Source organism: Buteo buteo, chromosome 30 (genome assembly GCF_964188355.1).
Source record: "Buteo buteo chromosome 30, bButBut1.hap1.1, whole genome shotgun sequence".
In the NCBI taxonomy this organism is placed as follows: domain Eukaryota; kingdom Metazoa; phylum Chordata; class Aves; order Accipitriformes; family Accipitridae; genus Buteo; species Buteo buteo.
This window is the reverse complement of record NC_134200.1, coordinates 527,844-551,422: the sequence shown is the minus strand read 5'-3', so window position 1 is coordinate 551,422 and position 23,579 is coordinate 527,844. Positions and strand designations below refer to the sequence as shown.

At 68.8% G+C, this 23,579-nt stretch overlaps 2 protein-coding genes across 3 annotated transcripts in view; both read right to left on the bottom strand.

Annotated features, from left to right (window-relative positions):
- Positions 1-337, bottom strand: part of PDZD4 (PDZ domain containing 4) — a 4,322-nt gene extending 3,985 nt beyond the window's left edge. Inside the window, exon 1 of the mRNA XM_075018476.1 lies at positions 308-337. Within this exon, the coding sequence (XP_074874577.1) occupies positions 308-337 (30 nt within the window). The remainder of the gene's footprint in view (positions 1-307) is intronic.
- A 743-nt stretch (positions 338-1,080) lies between these two features.
- L1CAM (L1 cell adhesion molecule) lies at positions 1,081-23,126 on the bottom strand. Of its 2 annotated transcripts, none has more exons than XM_075018537.1 (27): positions 23,021-23,126; positions 20,181-20,287; positions 19,387-19,492; positions 19,122-19,309; positions 18,339-18,461; positions 17,547-17,717; positions 16,735-16,846; positions 16,385-16,569; positions 14,947-15,078; positions 13,667-13,810; positions 12,868-12,979; positions 12,618-12,784; positions 11,626-11,785; positions 11,422-11,546; positions 11,049-11,150; positions 10,401-10,598; positions 9,927-9,997; positions 9,141-9,366; positions 8,288-8,406; positions 7,880-8,105; positions 7,406-7,528; positions 5,940-6,113; positions 5,562-5,684; positions 5,109-5,273; positions 3,759-3,878; positions 3,244-3,316; positions 1,081-1,842 (listed from the first exon to the last, which is right to left on the bottom strand). In XM_075018537.1, exons 1-27 carry the CDS (start codon positions 23,068-23,070, stop codon positions 1,626-1,628), a joined length of 3,819 nt encoding a protein of 1,272 aa, XP_074874638.1. In that variant the 5' UTR covers positions 23,071-23,126; the 3' UTR covers positions 1,081-1,625. The 2 variants fall into 2 exon arrangements, with proteins under 2 accessions (XP_074874638.1, XP_074874637.1); XM_075018536.1 differs by having other exon boundaries at positions 1,083-1,842; positions 3,747-3,878.
- Between the last annotated feature and the right edge of the window lie 453 nt (positions 23,127-23,579).

Sequence of the window (23,579 nt, the reverse complement as noted above, 5' to 3'; positions counted from 1 at the left end):
TCTCTATAGCCCCCTATAGCCCTCTATAGACCCTTATAGACCCCCTACAGCCCCCTATAGACCCCCTACAGCCCCCCCAGAGCTCTATAGACCCCTATAGCCCCCCCTACAGCTCCCTATAGACCTCTATAGACCCCCTACAGCCCCCCCTAGAACTCTATAGACCCCTATAGCCCCCCTACAGCCCCCTATAGACCCCTATAGACTCCCTACAGCCCCCCTAGACCCCTACAGCCCATCTATAGCCCCCTATAGACCCCCAACAGCCCCCTATAGCCCCCCGACACTCTCTATACCGCCCCCAAACCATCCCCAGCGCCCCCCCACCCCTGCCCATAGGTCCCTTAGAGCTCCCCCCCCCCCGAGCCCCCTTACGAGCCCCTATAGCCCCCATAGGGACCCCTATAGCCCCATAGGAGCCCTTACGTGCTTCTACAGACCCCAGCCCTTTACCCCCCCCCAGATCTCTTACCTACACCCCCCCCCCCCGAACCTCTATAGCCCCCCATAGACCCCCCCGGCCCCCTATAGACGCCGCCAGGATCTATACCAGGATCTATAGGTCCTGGCCCCCCCCCGGCCCCCCCCACAGACCAGAGCCCCCACAGCCGCCCTCCCGGCAGGTTCCTCCCTTTATTTCGGCCTCGGGGGGGGGGGGGGGGTGTCCCAATATTTTTTTGCATTTTTTTGCTTTTTTTTCTCAATTCTTTTTGGCGGGTTTTTGTACAAGGGGGTATGTACAGTATGTATAGGGGGCGAGGGGGGGGGGGGACACGGTAGGGGGGGGCTCGGCTGCCGTTTTGGGGCCATTTAGGGCCTTTTCCGCTTCTTCTTTTTCCCGGGGGGGGGGGGGGGAACCGCACACACGGGGGGGGGCTAACGCAGCTACAACACCAGCACGGGGGGGGGGGGGGGAAGGGGCGCGGGGGGGGCACAGGAGGTTTTGGGGGGGTTTTGGGGGTGCAGACCCCCCCCGCGGGGGGGGGGGCCGTCGGCTCGTGTGAGAGTTGCCAAGGCCGCGCCGTGAGATGCATTCAGAGACGGGGGGGGGGGGGGCCCCGAAACCCCGAAGAGTCGGGGGGGGCCCCCCTGAAGGGTTGGGGTGGGGGGGCTGAAATCTGGGGGGGCAAAATCCTCCCCCCCCCCCCCAAATTTGGTCTAAAGAGAACCCAGGCGTCTGGACCTCCCCCCCCCCCAGCCCTGGCTTTTTAGGGCGGGGGGGGTGGGGTGTCCCTTATTTTTTTTTTTTTTTTGGCTAAATCCAACGGGGGTCCCCGCCCCCCCCCGTCGTGAGGCGTTTTTTTGGGGGGCGCGTCCCCCCCCCCAAGCCCCAGTGTGTGTCATCCCCCCCCGCTGGAGGGGGGGGGCACTTAGGGGGGTCCCCCCCTTTGGCAGTGGAGGGGGGTTGGGGGGGCCCTTAAATGGCGAGGGGGGTGAGGAGGGGGTTGGGGTCCCCCTTGGCTCAGGGGGGGGGTCCCCAGTGCCAGGGGGGGTCCCCAGTGCCGGGGGGGGGGCGGGGGGGCTCCCATTTTGCCACGGGGGGCTCTCCCAGCGCCACGGGGAGGTTCCCAGCGCCGCGGGGGGGCCGCCACCAGTTTGGGGGTGTCGGGGGGGGGGGGGGGGGGCTAATCGAGGGGGGGGGCGGCGGAGGGGCTGGCGGGGCCGGAGCTGCCGGCGGCGGTGCCGCGGGCGCCGCTGTACTGGCCGATGAAGGAGCCGTCCTCGTTGAACTGGACGTCGGCGCTGCCGCCGTAGCCGGCCAGGCTGTCGTCGCTGCCCAGCGCCGCCCCGGGGGCTCCCAGCGAGCGGCCCGAGCTGCCCGAGGCCTTCTCCTCGCCGTCGCTGCAACGGAAACGACGTCACCGCCACCGGCGCCCCGACCGCCGGCGCCGCCCGACCGCCATCACCACCCAACCGCCGTCACCATCATCGTCACCACCGTCACCCCCATCGCCACCCAACCACCGTCGCCATCGCCACCATCGCCACCCAACTGCCATCACCATCATCGTCACCACCATCACCACACGACCACCGTCGTCATCATCACCGCCATCGCCACCCAACCGCCGTCACCATCATCATCAACACCATCGCCACCCAACCACTGTCACCACCATCGCCACCCAACCGCTGTCACCATCATCGCCACCATCGCCACCCAACCACCGCCACCCAACCACCATCACCACCCAAGCACCGTCACCATCATCATCGCCACCATCACCACCCAACCACCATCACCACCCAACCACCATCACCATCATCGTCACCACCATCACCACCCAACCATCACCATCATCACCACCATCGCCACCCAACCACCATCACCATCATTGTCACCACCATCACCACCCAACCACCGTCACCATCATCACCACCACCATCACCACTTGACCGCTGTCACCATCACCACCATCGCCACCCAACCACCGTCACCATCATCATCACCACCATCACCACTTGACCACTGTCACCGTCACCACCATCGCCACCCAACCACTGTCACCATCATCATCACCACCATCACCACCCAACCACCATCACCACCCAACCACCATCACCACCATCGCCACCCAACCACCGCCGCCACCATCGCCGCCACCACCGTCACCGCAACCCCCACCGTCACCACCACCGACCCGGGGGACGCTGGGACGGGGCGGGTGGAGACAACGACGACACGTCCACGAGGACCCCGCCCTTTCTAGGAAGACCCCACCCACCGCCCCGCCCCACGCCCCGTGGGTCCCACAGTGTCTCCCCCCCCCCCCGAGGGACCCCCGGCGCACAGCAGCCCCCCTCAGGGGTGCGCTGACCCCCCCAAGCCCCCCCTTACCTCTCCAGGGACCTGCGTTAGCCAAGGCAGCAGCGGGGAGAGACGGAGGAGGGCGAAAGCGGAGGGAGGGGGCAGTTAACGAGGTGGCGAGCAATTAGTGAGAGGGGGGCAATTAGCGCGGGGAGGGGGGGGGCAGATAGGGAAGGGAGGGGGCAGGTCGAGGGGGCAGCAGAGGGCGCCCGGCAGCGCTGGTGGCCCCGCCCACCGCGCTAAGCCCCGCCCACCGCGCTAAGCCCCGCCCTCCACTCGGGGAGACCCCGCCCACCCACTCAGAGAAGCCCTGTTCCCACTCGGTCAGGCCCCACCCCCCAGTCGGAGAGGCCCCGCCCCTACTCGGGGAGGCCCCGCCCCTACTCGGGGAGGCCCCGCCCCCGCGGGCTGTTTTGCATGTCCCCGCCCCTCACCTGTACTCCCCGAAGGTCTCGTCCTTCATGGGCCGGGCCTCCGAGTCCACCTGCGTGTCCTCCTTGTCCTTCACTGGGGGGGGGGACACACACACAGCTCGGTTGGGGGGGCGTGGGGGGGTCGGGGTCCCCCCCAAGACCCTTCCCCAGCTCTCAGGGACCCCCCGGCCTCCCTCAAGCCTTGGGGACCCCCCCCAGGGCCCCCCCTAAAGCCTTGGAGCCCTCCCCAGCTGTGTGTGTGTCCCCCCCCAAGCCTCCCGCTGCCCCCTCCCACAAAATAAACTCCCCTCCCGGACCCCTCCCACAAATTAGGCTCCCCCTCCCCTAAACCTTGGGGACAACCCCCCTCCCCCAATAACTTAGGGACCCCCAAAAAACCTTAAGGAACCCCCCTGTAACCCCAGAGCGTACCACAGGAGGCTGCGGGGTCCCAAGGGGGCCCGGAGGGGTTTGGGGGGGGGTCCGTGGGGGGCTGGGTGGGTGTGGGGGGGCTCTGGGCTCACCCGAATACTTGCCCCCCTTGCTGCGTTTGATGAAGCAGAGGATGAGGAGGATGAGGAGCAGCAGCACCACGGCGCTGACGAAGCCGATGAACCAGCCCTCGGTGGCGAAGCCGCCCGCGGGGCTCGGCACCACTGGATGGGGGGGGAGGGGGGGGGGGAGCCAGTTTTGGGGACACCCCCCCCCCCAAAGCACCCTCCCCGAGGGGCCTGGGTTGGGGAGGGGAGCAGTTTTGGGGATCCCCCGGGCACTCGGGGAGGGATTGGGGGGGTTTTAAGGGGGGCGTGAAACAGCTGGGGGTGGTTTCAGGGTCCCACGGGGGAAAAAGGGGAGGGGGGTTTCGAGGTGCCCTGGGGCAGCTGGAGGGGTTCGGGGGTCGCTTTAGGGAGAAAAGGGGGTTTCAAGGCACCCCAGCATGGTTGGGGGGGGTCTCGGGGTCCCCTCAGTGGGGGAACAAGGTGGTTTCGTGGGTCCCCGGGGCGGCAGTGTCGGTTTCGGGGGTCCCCCGGGGCGGGAGCGTCGGTTTCAGGGGACCCTGGGGTGGCAGTGTCGGTTTCGTGGGTCCCCCAGGGTGGCAGTGTCAGTTTTGGGGGACCCCCGGGCGGCAGTGTCGTTTTGTGGGTCCCCGGGGTGGCAGTGTCAGTTTTGGGGGACCCCAGGGTGGCAGTGGCGGTTTCGTGGGTCCCCTGGGGTGGCAGTGTCAGTTTTGTGGGTCCCCTGGGGTGGCAGTGTTGGTTTCGTGGGTCCCCTGGGGTGGCAGTGGCAGTTTCGGGGGTCCCCCGGGATGGCAGTGTCAGTTTTGGAGGACCCCAGGGTGGCAGTGTCGGTTTTGTGGGTCCCCTGGGGCGACAGTGGTGGTTTCATGGGTCCCCTGGGGTGGCAGTGGCGGTTTCGTGGGTCCCCCAGGGTGGCAGTGTCAGTTTGGGGGACCCCAGCGTGGCAGTGTCGGTTTTGTGGGTCCCCCGGGTTGGCAGTGTCGGTTTTGCGGGTCCCCTGGAGTGGCAGTGTCAGTTTTGTGGGTCCCCTGGGGCGACAGTGTTGGTTCATGGGTCCCCCGGGGTGGCAGTGGCGGTTTCGTGGGACCCCCAGGGTGGCAGTGTCAGTTTTGGGGGACCCCAGGGTGGCAGTGTCAGTTTTGGGGGTCCCCTGGGGCAGCATTGGCAGTTTCGTGGGTCCCCTGGGGCAGCAGTGTCGGTTTCGTGGGTCCCCTGGGGCAGCAGTGTCGGTTTTGGGGCACCCCGGGGCAGCAGTGTCGGTTTCAAGGCTCCCTGGGGGGGGTGGGCTAAAAGCGTGCCCGGGGGTTCCGCGAGCAGGCGGGGGTGGTTTTTGGGGGGGGTGTCCGGGTGTGGGTGGGGGGCACTCACGCGTGCCGTTGGTCTGCACCTCGCTCTCCCAGAAGGCCACGCGCTCGCCCGAGTGGTTGCGCCCCACGAACTGGACGCGGTAGGAGGTGCCGGGGCGCAGGTCCCCCAGGCGGTACAGCCCCAGCGAGGAGTTGGCGTGCCCCGAGGTGCGCCAGGTCTCCTCCGCTGCGGGGGGGGGGGGGGGCGTGGGGGGGTCACGGAGAGCGGGGAGATACCCCCACCTCCCCCCAGAGACCCCCCCCCCCGCACCCCCTCTTTTCCTAGGACACCCCAAGCCCCGTTGCTCCCCCCAAAAAAACGAACCCGGTGGCTCCCCCAAACCCCCTGCGGGACCCCTCCACCTTCACCACCCAAACCGCCCCCCCCACCCCACAACCGCTGCCCGAGGACCCCCCAAACCCACCCGCCCGCCCCCCCCCAGTCCCAATCCCGATCCCAGTAGGCCGCCCTTACTGGTTTTGCTCATGTACTGGACCTCGAACTCGATGTTGGCCTGGGGGTGGGCGAGGGTCCACTGCAGGACGGTGAAGTCCTCCCCCACCTCGCCCACCTTCACGCTCCCCAAAACCGGCAGCACTGGGGGGGGGGGACGACGACACGGGGTCAGTAAAAATTTGGGTGGGGGGTCCCCGTCCTTCATCCCCCCCACCATTTCGCCAGCCCCTCGCGTGCAGCCGGGGGACGATAACGGAACCTTGGACCTCCCCGCTTTTGGGGTCCCCGGGATTGTAATTTCGCTCTTCCCGCCCCGTGGTGGTTTTTTTTTGGGGGGGGGGCCCCCGGGGGTCTCACCCCCACCGTGGGGGGGTTTTTTGTTTTTTTTTTACCCACCGGGTTCGGGGAGCAGGCTGCCCTGCCGCAGCAGGGCCGGCCCGGGTCCCAGGCGGGTGAGGGCGCGCAGGGCGAAGCGGTAGCGGCCGCGGGGGGCCAAACGCCGCAGGGTGGTGTTGAGGGTCCCGGGGGGGAAGGAGATCTCGTAGGGCAGCCCCCCCTCCGTCTGGTTCACTGCGGGGGGGGGGGGGGGAGCATCAGTAACGACCCCCCCACCCCACCCCAAATACCCCACGGAACCCCCCCCGACGCCTCCCAAATACCCCCGTGCCCCTCCAAACTCCCACCTGCCCCCCTGAGACCCCCAAAGTCTCTGCCAAAGCCCCCCCACTCCCACGCGTGACCCCCCTGCTCCCCCCCCGACCTCCCCTGAAGCCCCCCCCAAACCTCCGCACACCCCCAGACCCACACATACCCCCCCAGAATCCCCACCCCCCCCAGAATCTCCAACCCCCCCCAGAATCCCCAAATCCCCCCGAATCCCCAAACCCCCCCGGAATCCCCAACCCCCCCCACATGCCCCCCCAGTCCTGCCAGTTCCCCCTCCCGATGCTCTTAGTCCCCACCCAGTGCTCCCAGTAGCTCTCCCAGCACCTCCAGTGCCCCCCTCCCCGCTCCCAGTACCCCCCAGCAGCCCCAGTATCCCCTCCCAGTGCTCCCAGTACCCCTCCCAGCACCCCTCGAGCCTGCCCTGTGCTCCCAGATCTCCCTCCCAGTGCTCCCAGTACCCCCTAGCAGCCCCAGTATCCCCTCCCAGTGCTCCCAGTACCCCTCCCAGCACCCCTCGAGCCTGCCCTGTGCTCCCAGATCCCCCTCCCAGTGCTCCCAGTGCCCCCTAGCAGTCCCAGACCCCCCTCCCAGTGCTCCCAGTACCCCCTAGCACTCCCAGTGCCCCCCTCCCAGTGCTCCCAGTACCCCCTAGCACTCCCAGTATCCCCTCCCAGTGCTCCCAGTAACCCCTAGCACTCCCAGTATCCCCTCCCAGTGCTCCCAGTACCCCTCCCAGCACCCCTAGAGCCTGCCCTGTGCTCCCAGACCCCCCTCCCAGTGCTCCCAGTACCCCCTAGCACTCCCAGTATCCCCTCCCAGTGCTCCCAGTACCCCCTAGCACTCCCAGTATCCCCTCCCAGTGCTCCCAGTAGCTCTCCCAGCACCTCCAGTGCCCCCCTCCCCGCTCCCAGTACCCCCTAGCAGTCCCAGACCCCCCTCCCAGTGCTCCCAGTACCCCCTAGCACTCCCAGTATCCCCTCCCAGTGCTCCCAGTACCCCTCCCAGCACCCCTCGAGCCTACCCTGTGCTCCCAGACCCCCCTCCCAGTGCTCCCAGTACCCCCTAGCACTCCCAGTACCCCCTCCCAGTGCTCCCAGTACCCCCTAGCACTCCCAGTATCCCCTCCCAGCACCCCTCGAGCCTGCCCTGTGCACCCAGCCCCCCCCCCAGTGCTCCCAGTGCCCCCAGCAGCGGACCCTGGCGGTACTGGAGCAGGTAGCCGGTGAGGATGCCGTTGGGGTGCTGCGGGCGCTTCCACTCCAGGGCCAGGGTCGTCTCGCCCACACGCTCCACATGCAGCTCCTCGGGGGGGCCCGGCACTGAGGGGGGGGACACACACACCATCAGGGACCCCCGAACCTCCAAAGCGGGGGTCCCCCCGCCAGGGAGTGTGGGGAGCCCCCCCCCAGGGGACAGAAGGGATCCCCCAAAATGGGGAGAGGGGACAACGGGAAGCCAGGAGGGTGTTGGGGGTCCCCTGGGCAGGGTTGGGGTCCCCGGCACGGAGTTAAGGGCTCTCGGGGGCAGCTGGGGGGGGGCTCAGAGGATTTTGGGGGGGGCTCAGAGGATTTTGGGGGTCCCCAGCACAGGGGTGGGGGGTCCCTGGGGTCCCTAGGACAGATTTTGGGGGCCTGGGGGAGGCGTGGGGGTCCCCGGGAGGGGGGCCTTACCTCCCTCGGGGGTGTCGAAGCGGATCTCGTCACTGGGGGGGCCGTCCCCCCGCCCGTTGAAGACGACGACCTGGAGGCGGTAGCGGCTCCAGGGGCGCAGCCCCCCCAGCAGCACCCCGCTGGCCTCGCCGGGCACCGTCAGCACCCTGGGGTGCCCCCCGGGGGGGGCGAGGGGCGCCTGTCGGCGTGCCCGCTCCCCCACCCAGCCCTCACGCCAGTACAGCACCTGGGGGGGGGGGGGCACATCAGGCAGTGGGGACCCCCCCAACCTGCCTCAGTGCCCCCCAAACTACCCCCCAGTCCATGGAGCCCCCCCAAATATCCCTGTACCCCCACATCCTCACCCCCAGCAGCCCCCCCAAGTCCCCTCCCTTGTTTGCCACCCCCCCCCCCAGCGCCCCCCCTTACCCGAAATCCCCGGAGGTGCCCGCGCAGGTCTTGGGGGGTCCCCGCCAGGCTCCAGCGCACCCGCACGCTGGTGCTGTTCAGGATTTCCACCCCCACGTTTTCGGGGTACGCCAGCGGCACTGGGGGGGGGGGGGCAGAAATGTGAGCCCCCAGACCCACGCGGGGGGGGGGGGGGCGCTGTGAAGCCTCTGGAGACCCCCAGCGTGGGCATCCCTGAGACATCCCCAGATAGAGGGTCCCCCCAAAATGAAGACCCTCCAACCCCCCCAGTATGAGGTATTCCCAGAGAGCCCCCCCCCCCAAATGCACCCCCAGATCTGGGTCTCCCCCTTTCCATGACTCTCTGCAGCCCAGATCTGGGGTCCCCCCACCCTGGGGTCTCTCAGTACCCCCCTAATCTGACACTCACCCCCCCCACCCACCCTGCCAGGGTCTCTCCATCCCCCCCCGCACTGGGAAATCCCACCCTGGGGTCTCCCAGCACCCCCAAATTCGGGGTCTCCCCACCTTGCTGTTTCTCAGCACCCCCAAACAGAGGGTGCCCCTACCTTGGGGTCTCCCAGCACCCCCAAATTTGGGGTCTCCCAGCACCCCCAAATTCGGGGTCTCCCCACCTTGCTGTTTCTCAGCACCCCCAGACAGAGGGTGCCCCTACCCTGGGGTCTCCCAGCACCCCCAAATTCGGGGTCTCCCCACCTTGCTGTTTCTCAGCACCCCCAGACAGAGGGTGCCCCTACTTTGGGGTCTCCCAACACCCCTAAATTTGGGGTCATCCCCCTCGAGGGTCTCTCTGCCCCCACAACTGCCCACCCCACCCCACATAAGGATTTTTTGGGGGGGGGCCCCGACTCACGGTCTTCTCCCGAGTAACCGACGATGGTGGCGGGCTCGGGGCCCTTCCCGGCGTCGTTGACCGCCTGCACCCGGATCTCGTAGGGGCTGAAGGTCGGGGTGCCCCCCACCACGACAGGGGGGCCCCCCACCGTCTCCTCACGCCAGCGGCCCACCGCCGGCTCCAGCGCCCGCCACTGCACCCGGTACCGCACCTCGGCCGCGTTCCACTCCCCCGGCGCCAGCGGCTGCGGGCAGGGCCTCAGCGCCCCCCACCCCGAACCCCCAAATCCACCACACCCCCCTCCAGGCCCCCCCAAACACGCCCTGGCCTGGAGAGACCCCCCCCCCCCAGCTCCCTCTGAGCTCCCCAAACTCCCTCAGGATAGAAGGATGCCCCCCAAACCTGCCCCACTTCCCCTGGAACGTGACCCGAGACAGAGGGATCCCCCCCTCAACCGGCTCTAGGCCCCTCTGACCCCCCCCCAAACCTGCCCCACACTGAAGGGACCCACCCCACGCCCCCCTGACCCCCCCAAACCTACCCCAAGCACCCCAGAGCCCCCCAAGCCTTCCCTGCGACCCCCACAGAGCCCCTCAAGCTTGCCCTTAGCCAAAGGGAGCCACCCCCAAACTTGCCCCAAGCCCCCCCCATACCTTCCCGCCCCTCCCAAACCTGCCCCAGCCCCCCCCCCAATCCCCAAAAACCCCTCACTGGGGTCCCCCAGCCCCCCCAAGCTGGGATCCCCGGTCCCCTTGGCTCCCCACAGCCCCCCCCCCTTCTCCAGGACGCCTGGGTCCCCGGTACCTGCCAGGTGATGACCAGGTTGTTGGTCTCGTTGCCTTCACCCTTGACCCCCCCAGGGTTGCGCTCGGGGGCTGGGGGGGGTGGAGAGAAGCTCAGAGACCCCCCCCCCCAGATACCTACAGACCCTTTGGGGGGGGCAGAAACACCCCCCAACCCCTTTTGGGCGGTCGGTACCAGTTGGATGTGGGATATGGGAAAGCGGGGGTAGGTTTTGGGGTCCCTTAGGGGGGATCTGAGGTCCCTTTGGGGGGGTTTATGGTCCCCAGGAGCATTTGATGGGGGGGGGGGTCTTCACTGGGGGGGGTGGCAAAGGGGTTTTGGGGTCCCCAGGGTGCCTGGGAGGCACTTACCTGCCAGGGGGTGGCAGTGGGGCACTGGACGGGGGTTGCAGATCCCCAGGAAGGATTTGGGGGGCACCTACTCACCGGGGGGGGGCTGGAGATGGGGGTTTCGGGGTCCCCGGGGGGCACTCACCCGCGGGGGGGGTGGAGATGGGGGCGCTGGGGGCGCTGGGTTCCCCCCGGCCGTAGGCGTTGGCCGCCAGCACCCGGAATCGGTAGCGGCCGTAGGGCGAGAGGGTGAGGGGGGTCCAGGGCTGGTCCCCCGGCACCGTCAGCCGCTCCACGAAACGTCCGGGCGCGAAGATGCCCTCCTCTTCCTCCACCACGAACTCTGGGGGGCGGTGGGGGGGGTTGGGGGGGGGTTACAGGTGCCCCCAAGCTCCCCAGCACCCCCAAATCCCCACCACCTCCAGCGGTCCTCCTCCTCCTCCAGCCCCCACAACCCCAGATCCCTCCTCCAACACCAGGAGATGCCCTGAACCCCTCCGCTTCCCCCCAAAACCCTCAGCTTCCCCCATGACCTCTGAACCCCCCCAAGACCACCCTGACCCCCTCCCAGACACCCCAAATCCCCCCCCAAGGACCCCCTGAAGCCCCCCGCGACCCCCTCCAGAAACCCATCAGCTCCCAACAGCCCTGAACATACCCCTGACACCTCTTGACCTCCACATAGCCCCCCCCCAGACACCCTAGGTCCCCCTGATTTCCCCCCAGTCCCACCCTGGAGACCCCCAGGACCCCCTAGACACCCCCAGACCCCCCCCAGATCCCCCCCCCTTACTCTCCACGGGGCTGTTGTGCTCATCTCCTGGGGTCCAGGTGAGCCGGACCTGGCGCTCGTCCACCTCCACCACCTGCAGATCCCGCACGGGGCCCGGCCGGCCTGGAGGGGGGGGCCGGGGCAATTAGTGAAGGGCACTGGGGCAGAACTGGGGTCTCTGGGGCAGAACTGGGGTCTCTGGGGCAGAACTGGGGTCTCTGGGGCAGAATCAGAGGTAACAGAGGCGTAACTGGGGCAAAACCGGGCGTAATGGGATCAGAACCGGGGCAGACCCAGCCCCGGGTGCAGTGGTGCAGCGGGAGGATTCGGGGGGCCCCCGCAGCAGGGTCCCACGTGTGTCCCCCCCGGGATTTGAGATGGGGGGGGGGCTCACCCACGACACGGAGCTGCGCTTCGGCCTCGACAGCGTCCAGGAGGGTCCAGGCGCGGCAGGAGAAGCTCCCCTGGTCAGCGTAGTCCACTCCGGCCACCGTCAGCGTGTCCCCGGTCAGCGAGTACCTGAGGGGAGAGGCAGGCGCTGTCAGCCACCCAGGGGGGGCCACAGGACCCCCCAGGACCCCCCCCCTCGCCCCCTCACTTGTCGCTGTCGGCCGTCTCGCGCAGCAGCCGCCCGTCCCGGCGCCACTCGAGGCCGCGCTGGGTCAGCCCGGGGTCGAAGGCGGCCACGCAGCGGAAGGTCACCGTCTCCCCTTTCTTTGCCGTCACGGTCTGGGGGGGCACCTCGATCCGTGTAGCCACTGCCGCGGGCAGCAAAGGGTTAACGGAGAGGGGCCGAGGGGTGCTGGGTAGGGTTTGGGGGGGGCCTGGGGGGGGCCAGGGAGAATTTAGGGGGACCTGAAGGGGCTCTGAGGGTCCCAGGAAGGATCTGGGAGGGCTTGAGGGGGGGTCCCTGTAAGGATATAGGAGTCTCGGGAAGGATTTGGGGGGCACAGGAGGGCTCTTGGGGATCCCAGGAAGGATTTGGGGGGTTCTATGAGGCTCTAGGGGATCCCCGAAAAGACTTGGGGGGGCACTGGAGGATCCCAGGAAGAATTTGGGGGGTTCTATGAGGCTCTAGGGGATCCCCGAAAAGACTTGGGGGGGCACTGGAGGATCCCAGGAAGGATTTGGGGGGTTCTATGAGGCTCTAGGGGATCCCCGAAAAGACTTGGGGGGGCACTGGAGGATCCCAGGAAGGATTTGGGGGCCCCTGAAGGGCCCTTGGCAGCACCAGGAAAGACGTGGGGAGTCCCTGGAGAGACTTTGGGGGGCTCTCAGGAAGGATTTGGGAGGCACAGGAGTGCTTGGGGTGTCCCAGGACGACTCTGGTGGATCCCGGGCAGGATTTAGGGGTCCTTGGGAAGCTCGGGGGGGTGCTGGGAAGGATCTGGGGGAGACTGGAGAGCTCTGTGAGGTCCCAGAAAGGATTCGGGGGTCCCTGGGAGGGCTCTGAGGGGTCTCTGGGGGGCTCTGAGGGGTCCCTGGAAGGATGTGGGGACCCCAAAGGTTCTCCAGGGGAATAAGGGACATCCCGGGGGGTCACTGGGTAAGGTGAGCCGTCGCGGGGGGGGTCCCCGGGGGTCCCGGTACCTTTGACGTCGAGGTGGGCGACGACGCTGGCGTTGCTGTGGGCGTTGTGGGCCCGGCAAGTGAAGGGACCCCCGTCCCCCCGCGCCGCCGGGCCCAGCCGCAGGGTCCCGTTGGTGAAGACGAAGGCCCGGTCGTCCTGCAGGGCCGGCTCCAGCCCCGGGGTCAGCCTGGGGAGGGGGCAAAGCATCAGGGGGGGGGACACCGGGGGTTTTGGGGGGGTCTGGGAGGGGTCCCGGGGAGGGTCTCTCACCACTCGACGGTGGGCGCGGGGGCTCCGAACGCCCGGCAGTGCAGGAACGCCGTCTGGTTCTCCACCACGGCGTACGGCGTCTCGTCCGGCGTCAGGATCTTCACCGGCAGCTCTGGTGGTCGGGGGGGTACAGGGCAGTGAACGGGGTGTCTGGACCCCCCCCAAAAAACCTCCCACTCCCCTCCCGGGACATCAAGGCCATCGTAGCCATTGCCATGGCAATGGGGACCCCCGGTTGCCGTAGAGACGGCCATCGCCATGGCAATGGGTACCCCCAGTTGCCACCGAGATGGGCATCGCCATAGCAACGGGTACCCGCAGCTGCCGTAGAGACGGGCATCGCCATGGCAACGGGTACCCCCAGTCGCCATCATCATGGCAACGGGTATCCCCAGTCGCCGTAGAGACGGCCATCGCCGTGGCAACAGCGATTGATGAGGCGGGTTGCGCGGCAACCGTCCCCAGGCCGGGTTGCCACGGCGAGGGTCCTGTTTGCCCGGTTGCCGTGGCAACGGAAGGGGTTGCCATGGGGACGGTTGCTGGGGGGGGGGGGAGACCCGGTTGCCACGGAGATGCGGTTGCCAAAGCTGGGGGGGGGGGGATGCGGTTGCCCGTCGAGGATGCGGTGGAATCGGGGACCACATCTGCGGCCGGCGGTGGGGGGGGGGGAACACGGCGGGACGGGGACGCCGTCGCCAAGGCGACGCCGCCGTCACCGCGGGGATGGATGGGGGTACCCGTTTTGGGGGACACACACACACCCCCACACCCCCCAAGGCCCTTGCCCCCCACCACGCACCCACGACGTAGACGAAGGCGTTGGCCAGCAGGCGCCCGTGGCGGTTGTGGGCCTCGCACTGGGCCACCAGCGTGTCGTTGGGCTCCAGGCGGGACAGCACCAGCGCCCCCTCCCGCACCGCGCGCCGGCTGGTCCCCGGCACCTCTGCAACGGGGGGGGGGGCGGTGAGGGCACCCGCGGGACCCCCGCAGCCTCATGGAGACCCCCACGGCCTCCCCAAGGACCCCCACGGCCTCCCCAAGGACACTTGCCCATCCTCAGGGACACCTCCTGCCTCCTCAAGGACCCCCACGGCCTCCCTGGGGACCCCCACAGCCTCCCTGGGGACCCCTGCCCACCCCCAGGGACACCCCCTGCCTCCCCAAGGATCCCCACAGCCTCCCTGGAGACCCCCACGGCCTCCCTGGAGACCCCCGCCCACCCTCAGGGACACCTCCTGCCTCCCCAGGGACTCCCACGGCCTCCCCAAGGACCCCCACCCACCCTCAGAGACACCTCCTGCCTCCCCAAAGACCCCCACGGCCTCCCTGGAGATCCCCGCCCACCCTCAGGGACACCCGCTGCCTCCCTGGGGACCCCCACGGCCTCCTTGGGGACCCCCGCCCAACCCCAGGGACACCTCCTGCCTCCCCAGGGACCCCCAAGGCCTCCCCAAGGACCCCTGCCCACCCTGAGGGACACCCACTGCCTCTGCAAGGACCCCCACGGCCTCCTTGGGGACCCCCATGGCCTCCTTGGGGACCCCCACCCACCCTCAGGAATACCTCCTGCCTCCCCAGGGTCCCCCAAGGCCTCCTCAGGGACCCCCGCCCACCCTCAGGGACACCTCCTGCCTCCCCAAGGACCCCCATGGCCTCCTTGGGGACCCCCACAGCCTCCCCAAGGACCCCCGCCCACCCTCAGGGACACCTCCTGCCTCCCCGGGGACCCCCACGGCCTCCCTGGAGACCCCCCACGGCCTCCTTGGGGACCCCTACCCACCCCCAGGGACACCCGCTGCCTCCCCAGGGACCTCCACGACCTTCCCGGGGACCCCCACCCACCCTCAGGGACCCCTCCTGCCTCCCCAGGGACCCCCATATCCTCCCCAGGGACCCCAACATCTTCCGGAGAGCCCCCAAAACCCCTCAGGGACCCCTGACACCCCCTCCAGCCTCCCCGGACCCCAATAACCCCACCCCAAAAAGGCCTCTACCCCCCTCTCCAGCCCCCCAATAATCCCCACGGGACCCCAACACCCCTCCAGGGCCCCCCCTAGACCCTGGGGTGTCCCCCCCTACCTTCGATGGGGACCCCGTTGAGGCGCCAGGCGACGTGGGGCCGGGGTTTGCCCTCCACCAGGCAGTCCAGCCGCGCCGTCTCCCCGGGGCCGAAGACCCCGCTCTGGGGGCGGCGCACCCAGTACGGGGCCGCTGCGGGGGGGCAAGGGGATGTCAGGGACCCCCCAAAAACACACACACCGCTGACGCCCTCCCCGGCACCCCATAGACCTGCCCCCAGGCCTCCCAGCACCCACCCCAGTCACCCGTCTCCCACTGCCCACCCCAGCAGATCCCAGCGCCTCCCAGGGCTCCCAGTGCCCCACCAACACCTCCTGTTGTCTCCCAGTGTTCCCAGTGCCCTTCCCAGTGGATCCCAGTGCCTCCCAGTGCCCCCAGCACCCACCCCAGCGCCTCCCAGTGCCCCCACCACCCATCCCAGTGCCTCCCAGCACCCCAGCTCCCACCCCAGTGCCCCCCGCAACCACCCAGCGCCTCCCAGTGCTCCTAGCTCCCACCTCTGCGCGTCCCAGCGCCACCAGTTCCCCTCTGTGACTCCTAGCGCCTCCCAGCACCCATCCCAGTGCCTCCCAGCACCCCAGCTCCCACCCCAGCACCCTCTGCAACCACCCCAGTGGGTCCCAGTGCTCCTAGCTTCCACCCCTGCACGTCCCAGTGCCACCAGTTCCCCTCTGTGCCTCCCAGCACCCACCCCAGCGCCTCCCAGTGCTCCTAGCTTCCAACCCTGCACGTCCCAGTGCCACCAGTTCCCCTCTGTGCCTCCCAGCACCCACCCCAGTGCCTCCCAGCAGCCCAGCTCCCACCCCAGTGCCCCCAGCACCCACCCCAGCGCCTCCCAGTGCTCCTAGCTTCCAACCCTGTGCGTCCCAGTGCCACCAGTTCCCCTCTGTGCCTCCTAGTGCCTCCCACCACCCATCCCAGTGCCTCCCAGCAGCCCAGCTCCCACCCCAGCGCCCTCCGCAACCACCCCTGTGCGTCCCAGTGCCACCAGTTCCACCCCAGTCACCCGTCTCCCACTGCCCACCCCAGCAGATCCCAGCGCCCCCAGTCCCAGCGCCTCCCAGGGCTCCTGGTCCCCCACCGACACCTCCTGTTGTCTCCCAGTGTTCCCAGTGCCCATCCCAGCAGATCCCAGTGCCTCCTAGCGCCTTCCAGCACCCATCCCAGTGCCTCCCAGCACCCCAGCTCCCACCCCAGTGCCCCCAGCACCCACCCCAGCGCCTCCCAGTGCTCCTAGCTCCCACCCCTGCGCGTCCCAGTGCCACCAGTTCCCCCCTGTGCCTCCCAGCACCTCCCAGCACCCACCCCAGTGCCTCCCAGCAGCCCAGCTCCCACCCCAGCGCCCCCCACGACCACCCAGTGCCTCCCAGTGCCACCAGTTCCCCTCTGTGCCTCCTATCGCCTCCCAGCTCGCGCCCCAGCGTCCCCAGCGCCCTACCCTCGACGGTGACGAGGTGGCTGCGTCGCGCCTGGCCCTGGCTGTTCTCGGCCACGCACTCGTACTCGCCGTCGTCCGCCTCCTCCACCGCCCGCAGCCGCAGCGTCTTGTTGAAGTTCTCCAGCGAGGCCCGGCCCCGCGGCAGGGGCCCGTTCAACCGCTGCCACCGCACCGCCGGCGTGGGGCTGGGGGTCCGCGTCAGTGGGGGGGCCTTGACTCCCCTTTCACGTCCCCACGCCAGCCCCGGCATCCCCCCCGGTCCTCCCTCAGCACCCCAGGGACCCTCCAGGACCCTCCTGGACCTCCCCGACACCCCCAGCTCCTCCCCAGGGTCCCCCCCCCAGACTCACAGCCCCTCGGCAATGCACTCGAGGACCAGGGTGCCCCCCCGCAGGGCGACGTGGGGGGGCTGCGGGTCCTGGGGCACCACGAGGCGAGGACGGCGAGACTGCACCGAGTTACCTACGGCGGGGGGAAGGGGGTTAGCAGGGGCGGGGGGCACCCCCAGAGTCCCCCCTCAGAACGCCAGGGCCCCCCCCTACTCCTGAGGGACTCCAAGGGACACCCCCCCCCAAGCCCCAGGAATCCCCCATATACCAACAACCTTCCTCATGAGCCCCAAGATCCCCCCCCCATATTCCTGAGGACCCCCCTCCTTCACCAAGGGACCCCCCTCATTCACCAAGGGACTCCCCCTTGGCCATACTCCCAAAGGACCCCCCCAAACTCAGAGACCCCCTGCAAAAGCCCCAGGGATGACCCCTATGCCAGCAGACCCCACCCAGACCCCCCCATACTCCCAGTGACTCCCCTATACACCAAGAGACCCCCCCCCAGACCATCCTTCCGAGGAGTGGGGGTCTCCAGGGGGCTTTTTGAGGGGGGACCTCAAGGTGGGGTGGCTCTGTGGGCTCGATGGGGGGGAGATCCCAAAGCGGGGTCCTCTCTGGGGGGGGCCCCTATGGGTTGAGGGGGGGGCTTTGGCTGGACGGAGCCGTTCTATGGGTGCTGGAGAGTATTAGGGGGGATTTTAAGGTGGGGTCCCCTGGAAAGGGTCCCATAAAAGTGACTTCAGGGGGTTAGAGGGTCCCCAGGGGAACTGGGTTCTGGGGAGGCTCTGGGGGCAACTCTGGGGGTCCCGGCCCCCCCCCCTCGAACGCACTGGGGGCCACGCGGAGGTCGAGGGGTTCCTTCTGGATGATGGTGCGCGGCCCCAGGTAGTGGGCATGGCAGATGTAGTCGGGGTGGCTGTCGCCCACCAGCGCGTTGGCGAAGTAGAGGAACCCATCCTGCCCCATGCTCACCCGCGCGTCCTGTGCGATGTGCACGATGCCTGGGGGGGGGACGCGGGGGGGGTTAGGGGGGTCCCCTCCGTCCCCAGACCCCCCCTTCGCCTGCGGAGGGGGCACGGGGAGTGGGAAACGGGGGAGCGGTGCGCTTGGGAGGGGGATGTGGGGTGCAAGGGGGTGTTGGGAGGGCGACTGGGTGCAGCGAGGGGCAAGGGGGGGGGGCGATGAGGGGTATCGGGACCCCGGGGGTGCTGTGGGGCACAATGGGGTTGGGGGGTGCAATGGGGTGCGGGGGTATCAGGGGGATCTCAGGTGTCCGGGGGGGTTGTGGGGCTGAAGGGGGCTCCCAGGAGGTTGAGGGGGGTGCAGGGTGATTGGGGGGGGTCCCAGGGGTGCAACGGGGTGCAGGGGGGGATTGGGGGGGGGTCCCATGGTGTTGAGGGGCTGCAATGGGGTGTAGGGGCATCCCAGGGTTGCAACAGGGTGCAGAGGGGATTCTGGGGGTGCGGGGGGGATTGCAGGGGTAAGGGGGTGCAGAGGGGATTCTGGGGGTGCCGGGGCAGTATGGGGGTGCAGGGGGTGGGAGGATAAGGGGCTGCAGGGGGGAGCCGCGTACAAGAGGTGCAGAATTAGCCCCCCCCCCCATTCCCGCCTCGGTTGCTCACGGCTGTTGAGCCAGTAGATCTTGGGGGGCACGGCGCTCTTGGGGGGGTCGCAGGGCAACACCACGGGATCCCCCTCCTCCACCTCCACCGGCATCACCTTCTCCTTGGGCCACTGCGGCGTGTCTGGGGACCACAACAGCTGGGGGGCACCGGCAGCTTGGGGGGACCCCCCCCAAGCCAGCCAGGGACCCCCCGTGTCCAGGGGGTTCCCCCTGCCCTCCTAAACCAGCCTGGGACCCCCGTGTCTGGGGGCGTTCCCCCCCCCAACCAGTCAGGAACACCCATGTCCAGGGGATTTTTCCTGCCCCACCCAAACTAGCCAGGGACTGGTGTCTGGGCCTTGAGTGAGGTGGGGTGGCAAGGAAATTGGGGGGGGGGAATGTAGGGGGACCCTGTGGGATCTGGGGGCTCCCAGGGGGATTTTAGGGGGCCCCCATCGGGCTCTGAGGGGACTTAAGGGACCCTTAGGGGGCTCTGGGGCACCCCGGGGGGATTTAGGGGATGCCAGGGCAGCTTTTGGGGGATTCAGGGGACCTCAGGGCAGCTTTTGGGGGATTCAGGGGATGTCAGGGCAGCTTTGGGGGGATTCAGGGGATGCCAGGGCAGCTTTCGGGGGATTCAGGGGACCTCAGGGCAGCTTTTGGGGGATTCAGGGGATGCCAGGGCAGCTTTTGAGCCACCCAAGGGGGGAATTCGGAGGGGCCCAGGAGGGGGCGGAGGCTGCCCAGGGAGATGCCGGGGGGGGTCTGGGGGTGCCTGGGGGTTCCGGGGTCCCCGTCTCACTCTCGGCGATGACGCGGGCCTCGAGGGAGAGTGCGGTGCCCAGGGCGTTGGCGGCGAAGCAGCGGTACCGGCCCTGCAGGCGGCCGGCCAGGCTGGCGTTGATGACCAGCGTCCCCGTGCCGGGGGTCACCGTCACCCCCGGGTGGTCCTCGGGGACGAAGGGCTGGTCCTCCCGCGTCCAACGGTACCTGCGGGCAGGGGGGTCACCGTCACTGCGGGGGGGACACGGGGGGGACACACGGGGAGACGGGGGGGGCACACTCACTGGATGGGGGGGTTGCCAGTGGCAGTGCACTTGAGGACGACATCATCGCTGGGGAAGACGACGAGCTGCTCCGGGGGCTGCTCCGTCAGTTCGGGGGGCTGCAGGACTGTGGGGAGGGGGGGGATGTCAGCGGGTGGGACCCCCGGGGACAGCCCAGGCACCCCCAAAAGTCCCCCAGGACCACCAGGGATCCCATAAGGCCCTCAGGACCCCCCTGAGACCCTTTCCCAGACCCATAGAGACCCCGTCAGGGCCCCCAGGAGCCCCCAAAGACACTTGGGGACCCCAGACCCCCAACAGACCACCCTGGCACCCCCAAGGGACCCCCATAGGCACCTCAGGGGCCCTATAGGGACCCCCCCGGAGACCCCAGGGAGCCTCCCCAGGCCCCACAGAGACTCCAGGGTCCCCAGAGCCACCCAGAGGCCCCCCAAGACACCCCTCCCCAGGGACCCCAGACCCCCCCCAGACTCACGCTCGTGCAGACGGTCTGCACCGTCCCGGGAGCAGAGGGGGGAGAAACACAGCAGTGAGCAGGGGGCTTCCCCCCCGGGTCACGGGACCCTCGTGAGCGGCCGTGCGAGGCGGGAGAGGCGAACGTGCGAGGGGTCCTCGTGTGAGCGAGCGTGCAAGGAGTGCTCATGCGAGGGTGGGGGGGGGGCGGGCGTGCGAAGGGTTCCTTCGTGCGAGGGGTCCTCGTGCAAAGGCGCAAGCGGCCCTCGTGCAAGCGTGCAAGCCCCCCCCCCCTTCCACGCCCCCCCTGATGCACGACACCCCCCCCACGCCTCACTCACACTCCGGGGGGATGTTGATGGCGAGGCCGGGCCCCCCCAGCGCCAACAGCAAGAGGAGGCCGAGCCCCCGGGGCAGCGCCATGGCCGGGGCCGGCGGCAGCGGGGGCCTGGAGGAGGATGGGGGGGGGGGGGGGGGGGGGGCGGAACGACGACGACGAGGTGACCCGGGGGACCCCAACCTCGGGGGAACGACCCCACCCCTTGGGGGGGGAACCCAGGCACCTGGGACCCCCCCCAGCCCCCTCCCCAGCTCTATTGTGTGGCGGCCACCGCCTCCCCTCCCCCGCCCCCCCCCCCCCACGGATGCGCCCGTTACCGTGGCAACGGCTAATGAGGGAACCTGTCACCTTGGCTCGGGACCCAGCCACCCCCCCCCCCCTTATCAGCACCCTGGACAGAGGACCCACGCGTGTGGGACAGCTCCCTCCCACGGGAGGGGCCCCAAGTCCAGCCCCCCCCCCTTCCTCCTCCTCCTCCCCACGCCCCCCCCCCCCCACCCGGGGAGGGCCCCGGCGCGGAAGCGGGGGCGGCCCCGGCGGGAACAAGGGTCCCTTGTTGACCCCACATTCCTGGGGGGGGGGGGCGGGAGGAATCAGGCAACTATTCCCCCCCCCTCGGATCCAGGCTCCCCACACCCACGGAAAGGGACCGGACACACACACACCCCCCCCCCCCCGACGGACACAGGCGTCCGGGTGCTGCAGGTGGGGGGAGGGGCGAGACCGTGGCACCTGTAGGGAAATGACCGGGGGGGGGGGGGGGGGGGGGAAACACGGACACGACAGACACACGGACACCCAGGCGTGTTCCCTCCCCCCTCCAACCCCAACCCCACTGGACTCAGGGGTCGTCACGGCGGCGGGGGGGCAGCTGTGGGTTGACAGGGCCGGGGGGGAGCTGTCGGGGCCGGTTACGTCGTGTGTATCCCCCCCCCCCCCAAACACACACCCCGTCGCCCCCCCCCCGCCGGCCCCACCCATCTGTTGGACAGGGGCTGGGATCCTATGGAGACCCCCCCAGACCCTTAAGGACCCTATGGAGACCCCACAGAGCCCTTCCCAGTGGTCCCGGTCCCCATAAGAACCCCATGGAGACCCTATAGACCCCCCCCAGCCCCACAGAGACCCTATAGAGCCCCCAAGCCCCATAGAGACCCCGTGGAGCCCCTCCTGGTCCCACAGAGCCCCACAGCGGACGGCAGGGACCCCCCACCCAGAGGCAACTGGCCCCACAGAGACGCCCTAACCCCCCCTCTCCGCTTGGCTTCAGCCCCACCGAGACCCCCAAACCCCCTCCCCGCACAGCCCCGGCCCCTCAGACCCCCCCATAGGATCCCCTTTTCCCTCAGCCCAGAACCACAGAGCTCCCTCCCGCAGAGCCCCAGCCCCACCGACACCCCCCTGCCTCAGCCCAGCCCCACGGAGACCCTATAAAAACCCCCTTTACCTCAGCCCAACCCCATAGACACCCTGTAGAGCCCCCTTTACCTCAGCTGAACCCCACAGACGCCCCATATAGCCCCCTTTACCTCAGCCCAGCCCCATAGACACCCCATAGATGCCCCATAGAGCTCCCTTTACCTCAGCCCAGCCCCATAGACACCCCATAGGTGCCCCATAGAGCTCCCTTTACCTCAGCCCAGCCCCATAGACACCCCATAGAGCCCCCTTTACCTCAGCCCAACCCCATAGACGCCCCACAGAGCCCCCTTTACCTCAGCCCCGGCCCTATAGAGACCCTTTACCTCAGCCCAACCCCACAAACACCCTATGGAGCCCCCTTTACCTCAGCCCCAGCCCCTCTGTGCTTCCCCCCCCATGGAGCCGCAGCCCTTCAGCGCTTCCCGCCTCTGGGAGGACCCCCCGAGCCCCCTCCCCACTGAGCCCCGGCCCCACAGAGACGTTTTTACCTCAGCCCAGCCCCATATAAATACACCATAGAACCACCTTTACTTCAGTCTGGCCCTATAGCACCTCTATAGGGCTACTTTTACCTCAGTCCCGGCCCCATAGCACCTCTATAGGGCTACTTTTACCTCAGTCCCGGCCCCATAAAGACTCTACAGAGCTACCTTTACCTCAGCCCAACCTCCTATGGCACCCTATGGGGCCACCGTTACCTCAGCCCAGCCCCACGCACACCCTATAGACCCATCTTTACCTCAGCCCAGCCCCACACACATCCTATGGAGCCACCGTTACCTCAGCCCAGCCTCACACACACCCTATAGACCCATCTTTACCTCAGCCCAGCCTCACACACACCCTATAGACCCATCTTTACCTCAGCCCAGCCCCACGCACACCCTATAGACCCATCTTTACCTCAGCCCAGCCCCACGCACACCCTATAGACCCATCTTTACCTCAGCCCAGCCCCACACACACCCTATAGACCCATCTTTACCTCAGCCCAGCCCCACGCACACCCTACAGACCCATCTTTACCTCAGCCCAGCCCCACACACACCCTATGGAGCCACCTTTACCTCAGCCCAGCCCCACACACACCCTATGGAGCCACTGTTACCTCAGCCCAGCCCCACACACACCCTATAGACCCGTCTTTACCTCAGCCCAGCCCCACGCACACCCTATAGACCCGTCTTTACCTCAGCCCAGCCCCACGCACACCCTACAGACCCACCTTTACCTCAACCCCGACCCCCCTCCGCTCTTCCCACCCCACAGAACCGCAGCCCCTCAGCCCCAGCCCCACGGGACTCCCGCGGACGCACCTTCCCTCGGCACCACCTCCCTGCCCGACAGTCCTTCCCCTCAGCCCCGGTCCCCCCCCCCTCTTACCCCGGGGATCCCCCCCCCCTCCAGCCCCGGCCCTACCTGGTCGCGCCGCTCCCAGCTCGGGGCTGCGGCTGCCGCGGGGCTGACATAATCCGCCCGCAGGCCCCGCCCACCGCCGGCTTGCCCCCGCCCACCGCCCCTCCCGGCCCCGCCCCGCCGGCGCTCGGACACGCCCCCTTCGGCCACACCCTGAGTTATCAGTGGGGTGGGGGGCGCCCGGGTGTCGTCCCCCCCCCCCCGGAGGGGGAGTGTGTGTGTATGGGGGGGTCCAGACCCCGAGTGGGGAGTCCGGACCCCGAGTGGGGTGGGGTTGAGCCCCCCCCCCCCCAGATGCCTGGGTGCTCTGGGAGGGGGGAAGGGAGCCCCCACCCCGGAAGCCTGGGGGGGGGAGGGGAGTGTCCGTGTCCCCCCCCCCCCCCCCCCGGGTAATGACAACCCTTTCCCGGCAGTCAGACCCTGGCAGACACCCAGGGCATGATGGGAAACACCCCCCCCGTGTCCGTGTTCCCCCCCCCCCCCCCAAGCACCCAAGCGTCAGGGAGGGCTCCCCTTCCCCCCCCCCCAACATGGGGCCCAGACACCCGGGCAGCCCCCCCCA

Excerpts from the sequence above, each read along its gene's own strand:
- L1CAM (XM_075018536.1), bottom strand. The coding sequence starts at position 23,070 with ATGTCAGCCCCGCGGCAGCCGCAGCCCCGAGCTGGGAGCGGCGCGACC. Across the intron at positions 12,980-13,666 it reads CGCCTTCGTCTACGTCGTGG|AGCTGCCGGTGAAGATCCTG; the intron begins GTGCGTGGTGGG and ends CCCGACCACCAG. Across the intron at positions 9,998-10,400 it reads CATCTCCACCCCCCCCGCGG|CCCCCGAGCGCAACCCTGGG; the intron begins GTGAGTGCCCCC and ends CACCCCCCCCAG.